Source organism: Lactuca sativa, chromosome 4, assembly GCF_002870075.4.
Source record: "Lactuca sativa cultivar Salinas chromosome 4, Lsat_Salinas_v11, whole genome shotgun sequence".
In the NCBI taxonomy this organism is placed as follows: domain Eukaryota; kingdom Viridiplantae; phylum Streptophyta; class Magnoliopsida; order Asterales; family Asteraceae; genus Lactuca; species Lactuca sativa.
Genome location: NC_056626.2, coordinates 91,870,213 through 91,879,016, shown reverse-complemented (window position 1 = coordinate 91,879,016; position 8,804 = coordinate 91,870,213). Strand labels below are relative to the sequence as shown.

Below are 8,804 nucleotides of genomic sequence, written 5' to 3'. Positions count from 1 at the left end.
TTTTCATAATTTTATAAAATAAAAATCAAAGAAAAAAAGATAAGAAGTTGGGCCAACCCATACCAAAACCTCAACTTACAAAGTTAGAAGCACATGATGTGTTCGGGTGGGAAGAAGTGACATGACCCTACCAAAAAGGCCAAGACATCCTTTTGTTGGACACTCACCCCACAGAATAAAGGAAAGAAGCTTTTACTCAAACTTGTCAAAAGAAATTAGGTGCTTTGCATTTAGTTTGTAATTGTATGGTATTCATTGTTTTCATATTATCTTAGTATGATTTGAATACTGATAGATTTCAAATCATCATATCAGTTTGATTTGGTTTAGTCCGTTTAGAAAAAAATTAAATTCAACTTATTTGGGCCGATTTGTTGGTAGAAGTGAAAAACCGAAGCAAAAAAGTAATGAATAAACATCATCATCATCATCATCATCATCATCAAGTAATGTTGAAATTTATTTATCATAGAATGCAAGTAATGTTAAAATTTATTTATTTATTAGGAATACAACACATACAACAGATTTTGATAATTAAAATCGATATAAATCGACAAATAAATGACTTAAAATTAAGCTTTTGGAAACAAAAAGTAATGGCTAATATAACATGAAAAGTTTGTGTATAATGAAAAAAAACTAAATGTTAAGTTGTAACACATAAAATGGACCAAACTCTTAACTTAATATGAAATTATCAAAAACTTCTGTTTTTGAGTTTACGCAAACTCTTAACTTAATATGTGTCGATTGTAGTTCGATATATAATATATTATATGGATTTGGTTAATAAATCACTAATATTATTGTTATTGTTAAATAATATTTTACTTAATTATTGATATTTGTTATTAATGATCAACAAACTTATATATTATTTTTTGATAAAGAACCATAGGAGGTGGCGTTGAAGGATGAACAAAGTGGACAGTTGCAGTTCAATTTTTTTTTGGGCCCAATTTTTTTATTATATCATATATGTATATATATTTATTTAAAAATAAAAAGTTTATAATAACGATAACAATTCTTTTTTTTTTCTGACTCTTCCAGAGCATTTGAGAATATTTAAAAACAAAAATGCAAAAATGGTCCCTGTGGTTAGTCATTTTTTGTGAATATGGTCCAAACCTTTTAAAAATTGGATTTCTGGTCCTTATTGAAAGGTTTGTTTGTGGAACAAGTCTCTGGGGTTAACAGCCGTTTGTTTGTGGCTGTTAAACCCCTCACGTGCATTGCACACGAGGGCATAAATGTCTTTTTACTTGAGGGACCATTTTTACAATTCCTGAAATAATATATAAAGACTTCCCCAACGTTCAAGTTCTTCCTCAAACGTTGTTCTGCAACTTTCAAGTTGTTCTTCCTTCTCTCTTCCTTCTCTCATCTCTCTTTGTTAACGGTCGGGGTGTCAGTTAATCACACGATGGTTCTCTGTTTTTGTGGTAAGTTTGTTGTTGTTAAATGCTCATGGACACCGAAGAACCCAGGCAGACGTTTCTATGCTTGCCCTCAAAAGGTAAAGAAATTCGTTTGCACCCATTTTGATTTGTAATCAAATAACATTTGTTATTTTCCCTTTTTTGAAGGATTCTGCTTGTCGTTTCATCGGATGGGTTGATCCCCCCATGTGTGAAAGGTGTAAAGTCATTATTCCTGGACTATTGAGAAATATGAACTGAATGCAAGCTTGGTGCACAGCTCTAAAGATCATGTTGTTGGCTAGTTGGGTGTTTTTTGTGATTTTTTTCATAAGGTCTGTTTAGGTTTAGGTAATAGGTCAATGGGGTGGGTTTTTTTTGTTGAAGATCGATAAAAGTGTGGTTTTTTGGTGGATTAATGGTTTTTGGTACTTTGACCTAGGTTCTTTGTAGTTGTTTGTAAGGTCAAAGTAACTTGTTTATGTAGTAAATGACTTCCTGATATAAATATGAATTTTATGGAATTGCTTATGTTGTTTGTAAGGTTCTTTGTAGTTTTTGTAAGGTGAAAGAAAGGTTAATGTGAATAATTGATTGTAATGGTTATAATAAACAACAATAACCAAAAACCATAATAACCAAGGCTGCAATTACATAATAGACTACAAGCATATAGTGCAATTACATTATCCCAAAATATGCAACCATATATATATATATATATATATATATATATATATATATATATATATATATATATATATATATATATATATATATATATATATATATGCTCTAATACTTATCATACTAATGAAAACCAAAATAACCATAAGTCATAAGTTTTTTAACATCAAAACACTTCCAAAAGTAGCAAATAACATCTGCCAAAACAAACACAACCTTGATCTTCAACTTCCACCTCCTTGACCTTTGCATGTCCTTGAGTTGTGACCTTTGTTTTTGCATTTTGCACATGTTACACTGACATATTTCCTTGTTAATTTTTGAACTCCATCAGGACCCACTTTACAGCCTTCATCCTGACTTACACCATGAGTACCACTCTGACTTTGACTCCCTCTTTGACTCTGACTCAATTTTTCATCCTCACTTTTCTTCCTCTTCTTTGTAGGCCTACCTGGTTGCTTATGATGTATTGGAGGGATAAGTGTGGTGGGACACAAACTTTTAGGCCACATTATTCTTCCTTTTATGGGCTCTACCTTATAGGAATATGCACTCTTCCATGTATCCAACCAGTATACCTTATTGACCCACCTGTAAATGTCACCAACATCCTCTGAGTTCTTGGTCATTTCATAAAGGGTTGCAATGGCATGTTTACATGGGATGCCTATTAGCTCCCACTTCCTGCAAGTACATGTGTTGTTCCTAACATCTACAACATGTTGATCTTGCCATGCCCCAGTGACTTGGTATTTCTCACCCCCATTCCACCTAGCAATGTAATGTGATGCATGAGACTTGTTTACATCCAATATGGTTGTTGCAGTGGGTGTTAAAGGCCCTTTTTCCTTGTCCATCACCTTCATAACATTACAAATTCTCTTCATCAGGTATTGTCTAATATACTCCAAACAACCTATGATAGGCTTATCTCTTCCCTCTATTATCTTGTTGTTAAATACCTCACAAAGGTTGTTTAACAGTATATCAGAGAGTGCTCTACCTGTTAAAAAAATTAACATATTGTTTTAAGTACAAGTGCACATTTAACATATAGTAATTTATGGTAATTTATGTACCTGTAAAATGGCTTCTTGCCCAGTGTTTTGGAGGAATCTTTCTAAGCCATTCACATGCCTCCTTGTCATAGTTGCTAAATTCTTTCATGCAATGTTCAAATGCAGGTACAGTGGTTGCAGTTGCACATCTCCATAAATGATCCTTGTACTCTTTCAATTTCCATTTCACTCTCATGTTCTGATGTATGTGCCTGAGACAATACCTATGCTCAGCACATGGGAATAGTTGGGCTATTGCTGGTATTAAACCCTAAAACAATAACAAAAATTAAGTATTTAGTTTATATAATAATAAGTAATTAATAATACAAGTAAGAAAGAGATACCTTTTGTCGATCTGTGATAAAAGTAAAGTTAGAGTTTGAACCAAGATCCAAGTCTTCTCCTAAACACTGCAAGAACCATACCCAACTACTTTTGTTCTCTGTCTCAATAATGGCATAAGCAAGGGGGTAAATACCATTGTTAGAGTCCAACCCAACTGCTGTTAGAACCTGCCCAGGAAATGGTCCTTTCATATGCGCACCATCGAAACCCAAAAGATCCCTGAGGCCAGCCTTAAAACCTTTTTTCAGGGGACCTAAGCAAATGTAGATTCTTTTAAACCTCCTCGTTGGGTTTGATGGGTTTTGTTCACTGTAAACATCAATCTTGACAGTTATTTCAACATTGGTTGCTTGCAATTCAAGGACATAGTCCCTCAAGATCTCATATTGTTTCGTATAGTCACCCTCCACGATCTTAGTTGCAATAGCCTTGGCCCTGAATACTTTGTCAATAGAAACACCAACCTCGAAGTCCTTTTGAAGTTGTTCCTGCAATGCTCGAAGAGGAATCCCTGGATTCGTGTCGATTTGGTCCATGATTCGCTTGGATATAAAAGTAGTAGTGCAAGCTCTAATCTTCTTACTTTGAAGGCAAGTATGGTTGTCATTTAATGTCCTTACAAACCAGGGAGATTCTGTGTTTGACCTAGAAGCATGAAGGAACCAACTACAGTTTACTTTTTCTGAATTTACCTCTTTGCCCTTGCTTTTATTTTTGGTATTAAGGCCCACCACCCCACTTGCATTGATGACAGGGACTACACCTCTACACAATGCCCGAAGTCTAAGCTTGTCATTCTTTTTATAATATAAATTCCTCCTAGTTTCTAGTGCGTGCATGTCAATTTTTTCTTTCAATTCTTTCTTTGATTTAAACTTTTGCCCAACATAAAAACTGGCCTTATGGACATTGCCAAGACTGCATCTTTTCTCCTTAGCCAGATTTTTAAGAACACATCTTCTTTTCCTTTCATCTTCTGACCCTTCATCTAAAGAATCCCATCTATCATTGTCAATGACTTCTATGTCCTCATGTTCATCATTTGTCCCAACCCCGGTATGAAACCCATCCATTTGAACACAACCATAATCCTTATCAAGATTGAGGTTAAAGTCAGTCATATCCACCTCCAAGATACAAAAAACATTAAGTAAGAAATTATCAGATGTTTGTATTTTTGGCTCTGTTCTTCAGATCATCAAGAAACCTAACAAAATTTCATAAACAGAGGATAAGTGAAACTAACCATATTCATTTGTGATGTCATACGTCTCGCCTTTTGGCCTAATCGCCCACATTACGAACACCATTTATAGTTGAAAATCAAAAACAAGTAAACACCTTGGACCAAATCTTGATTAGGGTTTTTGCGTTCAAAACGAATGACGAAGAAGATGGAAGTGAAAGAGATAACTAAATATTTTGTGATTTTGTGTGTAATATGGCGCTAAGATGGTAACAAGCGGGTTTATTTCAGGAATCGTAAAAATGGTCCCTCAAGTAAAAAGACATTTATGCCCTCGTGTGCAATGCACGTGAGGGGTTTAACAGCCACAAACAAACGGCTGTTAACCCCAGGGACTTGTTCCACAAACAAACCTTTCAATAAGGACCAGAAATCCAATTTTTAAAAGGTTTGGACCATATCCACAAAAAATGACTAACCACAGGGACCATTTTTGCATTTTGGTCATATTTAAATCTTCAGGACCAATCCTGTAAATAACGAAATTATAAATGTTCAATGACTAAAAACATTATTACCCTGTTCACATTAGAGTTAGTTCGAACCATTATCATCCTATTCATAAAACCATACATTATTTTAATAAAACTGTTATAAAAAAACCCAAAAAAATGAATTATATTATAAATTATATTACTTTCGGTTTCAAAAGTTATGAAGGAGCACAGTAAACAAAAGATATAATGGAAAAAGCATGGAAGCTTTTATTTTGCAAATAAAAATCCTGGTGACCATACAACTTTATTGATAAATGATGTGTTATCCATTCGTAATCTTATGGATTAAAAAGGTTGAAGAATAATTACACCATAATATGTACATATCATAATAAATTATTTTTTATATATGTATCGTGTACAAAGTGACAATCTTTTAATGTCATTCCTTTTCCATAATGTGACAAGTAAAGCGTCATATGGTTGTTGAAAAAGAGAGGCATTTTCATGTTTGGAAAGTGAATAGTAAAATAGAAGTGATATAAAGAAAATAATTGAAGAGAGATGGGCACATTGCATAAGCCTTTAAATTCAAGTATTCATTTGGGGCACTTTTTGGTACTTTAAATAGAGACAAGTGTTGAGAGATTTCTCACTCAAAGGGGCCAATCAAGAAACATTTATGTAACAACAGTTAACACATACATGATAGCTAATCATACATCATCCATCATATAAACTCCAATATAGTTATTTGATATTATAAGGATATATCCGATCATTTTAACAGTCAATATATAGAAGATAAATCTTTTCTTGTCAAACATTTATATATAAATAAAAGTTATAACTTCTAGTAAAAAGCTACTGACATATAACGAAACTTCACATCGTAGATTTTCTTATAAATCCCTATTAATAGTACATATCAAATATATATATAAGTTTGAGACTTTGAGTTATCTCAAGTTTAATGTAGGTCATAGTTAGTAAAAATATTTATTGATGTTGGTTAAAGTTGGGCTTTCATAAAAATATTGGGCCACCAATGAACAGTCCGTCATCAATGGTAGGCCTATTGGCAGTTAACTGAAGTCTGATGTTAATTGATATGTCGTCGTCGACTGAATTTAATAATACAATCGGCTCAAAGTTTATATAACAAAAATAAAGTTGGGCCATCAATGAATACTCCATGTTATTCATGACTCATGATCATGGAAAATACTTTACATCAAGGGTATGTTTGTCTTTTAACCGATTCACTTTTTAATTTATATTTAACAAATCATTTTGGGTTTTCTGTTAAGAATTTTGAGTTTGTAACTTCAAAAATAAATCAAATTTGGGAGTAAGAGTTTAAAGTTTTATTTAAAAAAAAAAAAAAAAAAAAAAAAAAAAAAAAAAAAAAAAAAAAAAAAACTTATAATCCAAAAGCTATTTTATGAGCTTTTGTGATAAATCTTGATTGCAAACAAATTCCTAACAAGTCAACATGGCTAAGCCATCATAATTCAAGAATCAAAAACCCTTGAATACTTCATGTTCATATTTCTTCTTGAGAAAAAAAAAAGATGAGTGCAAAACGCAATTGCTTACTCCTCTCACTACTACCAATAAGAAGATAAATCACAAACAAAAAAATGATAGACCAAATTTGTGCATATACAATTCCAAAAAAAATAAATAGTATATCATAAGAAAAGAAGTGGAAAACATATATTACATTGAAGTAAAGATTTGGTTTTTAACAAAAAACCAACAATAATCAATTACATCTTCATAAATATCACTACACTGACTAGTGTCTATGCTTTCTTTCCTAAATGTACAAGCACATAACCCCATAATCTTCAATGGAACAATTGAAGAACCCTAAATTGCTTTTACAAACAACATCATCTTCTCTATCTTTCCTCTCTATTTACAAAAAAGTAGATACTTTCTACAAATTCCTCCTTGAAAACACTTCATCTTCAGCATCAGAAGTAAATAAGGCAACCGAAATGGAAGCCAGTTTTTTTCTATCCAATCGAGAACGAGCTACTCTCAATTGTCTTGGAGCTCCAATTTCATCAAACTCAAGTGATGATGGTTCTATGGTGGATCGAAAAGCAGGGACCTTTTTTGGTGTATTATATTCAAAATGCAGTTTCTTTGCTATAATAGCCTGTAAACATTAATCAATATAGAAATTAGAAGCAATATCCTAAGAATGTGCCTTATACTTATTGTATTTATCCTATTTATGAAACGCAATAATCAAATTGATCATTTCTGAAATGGGAATCGAACTTACAGCTTCTCTAATCGGTTTAGATACATGAAACAGCCTCTTCAGATCATCATGGTCTACACCACATAAGACCCTAATCTGCAAAAACACACACAAACACCATCAGTCCCTGAAAATTTGGGATCAATTCGAACTAAAAAAGCAGTCTTCAATCACGGGAACTTACGAGAATATCTTGAGGGAGAGCTTCCAGCAACGATCTACTGGCACTAAAACTGTTTCCCATTGATCGTTTCTTCGTGGGCGAAATCGTATCGATAGAATCGATATCCATTTCGTTCAAAATCAGAATCCTCTTCCTACCAAATGAACTCGTGCGTTTTACTAACCCTAAGCTGTAACTCCTACCCAATGCCATTTTAGTCCTGATAATTCCATCAGAAAAGATCAGAACTGCGAACAGAATGAAGAAGAAGAAACCCTAAATCAAATGGAAACATGGGATTATATGAACGAACCTTGTTTTGAAATGGGGGATATGAACCCTAATTTCTTGTTGTCGTAAATTGGGATTGCTGTAACGGATGTTCTTCAGAGGGAAACAACACCAAATCTGCAAATGTTGTGGAGAGGTTTAAGGGTTTTTTGTTATGAAGATAATATAATCGAATTTGCTTTTTCTTTCTTTTGAAGTGCGTGGAAATGACGAACTATTCTGTATTTTCACGTTTATGTGTTTTATATTCGAGTACGGGAAAAGTAGCCGTTGGAAATAGAGGACACGTGTGAGCGTGTCATTTGCTGGAGGAAGCTTCGAGGTTGTGGTTTTGCTGACGTGGTGGGTTTGGTCGGTTTTGAGTCGGCCGCCTGTAATTTTTCTTCTTCAACACGGTTACAGGAATCCTATGTGATTGGCCGAATAGGGATGCGACACGTGTCGTGTATTGAGGTTCAGATGTTGACACGTGTAGTAGAGTGGATGGACGGTGAAGATTTAGTGAAGGTGGAAATGTGGAGTCAATCGTGGTAAGTTTGTTCTATTTTTTCGGCTGTTTATGACTTTCACAGTTGACGCATGTCAAACGCGGTTACCCACAGCCGGCAAACAGAATTACATTATCATGTCCAGTTGTCCACAAATAAATGGTTTTAAAATATAAATTTAATCAAAAATATAGTTTTAATTAATTTATTTAGACAAAATAATTTTAATATTAACAATCAGCTGTGATGAAACGATGGATTCGTGGTTAAGGAAAATAGAGTTGGTTGGATTTAAATTATTGTTAAGGAAAATAGAGTTGGTTGGATTTAAATTATTGTTAATAATCGATATCTTTTTCTTTGATAATAACTGTGCGATTA

General features: G+C 33.4%; 2 protein-coding genes across 2 annotated transcripts; both read right to left on the bottom strand.

Annotated features, from left to right (window-relative positions):
• Window positions 1–2,335: 2,335 nt before the first annotated feature.
• Window positions 2,336–4,775, bottom strand: LOC111892384 (uncharacterized). The gene is made up of 4 exons (XM_023888432.3): window positions 4,767–4,775; window positions 3,520–4,647; window positions 3,194–3,443; window positions 2,336–3,117 (listed from the first exon to the last, which is right to left on the bottom strand). Exons 1-4 carry the CDS (start codon window positions 4,773–4,775, stop codon window positions 2,336–2,338), a joined length of 2,169 nt encoding a protein of 722 aa, XP_023744200.3.
• Window positions 4,776–6,912: 2,137 nt separating this feature from the next.
• LOC111892407 (F-box protein SKIP27) lies at window positions 6,913–8,392 on the bottom strand. Its single transcript, XM_023888455.3, has 4 exons — window positions 7,958–8,392; window positions 7,666–7,864; window positions 7,503–7,577; window positions 6,913–7,373 (listed from the first exon to the last, which is right to left on the bottom strand). Exons 2-4 carry the CDS (start codon window positions 7,855–7,857, stop codon window positions 7,149–7,151), a joined length of 492 nt encoding a protein of 163 aa, XP_023744223.1. The 5' UTR covers window positions 7,858–7,864; window positions 7,958–8,392; the 3' UTR covers window positions 6,913–7,148.
• Between the last annotated feature and the right edge of the window lie 412 nt (window positions 8,393–8,804).

Excerpts from the sequence above, each read along its gene's own strand:
- LOC111892384 (XM_023888432.3), bottom strand. Across the intron at positions 3,444-3,519 it reads TTATCACAGATCGACAAAAG|GGTTTAATACCAGCAATAGC; the intron begins GTATCTCTTTCT and ends TTATTGTTTTAG. Across the intron at positions 3,118-3,193 it reads GGCAAGAAGCCATTTTACAG|GTAGAGCACTCTCTGATATA; the intron begins GTACATAAATTA and ends TTTTTTTAACAG.
- LOC111892407 (XM_023888455.3), bottom strand. The coding sequence starts at position 7,857 with ATGGCATTGGGTAGGAGTTACAGCTTAGGGTTAGTAAAACGCACGAGT. Across the intron at positions 7,578-7,665 it reads CTCTCCCTCAAGATATTCTC|ATTAGGGTCTTATGTGGTGT; the intron begins GTAAGTTCCCGT and ends GTGTTTTTGCAG. Across the intron at positions 7,374-7,502 it reads CTAAACCGATTAGAGAAGCT|GCTATTATAGCAAAGAAACT; the intron begins GTAAGTTCGATT and ends TAATGTTTACAG.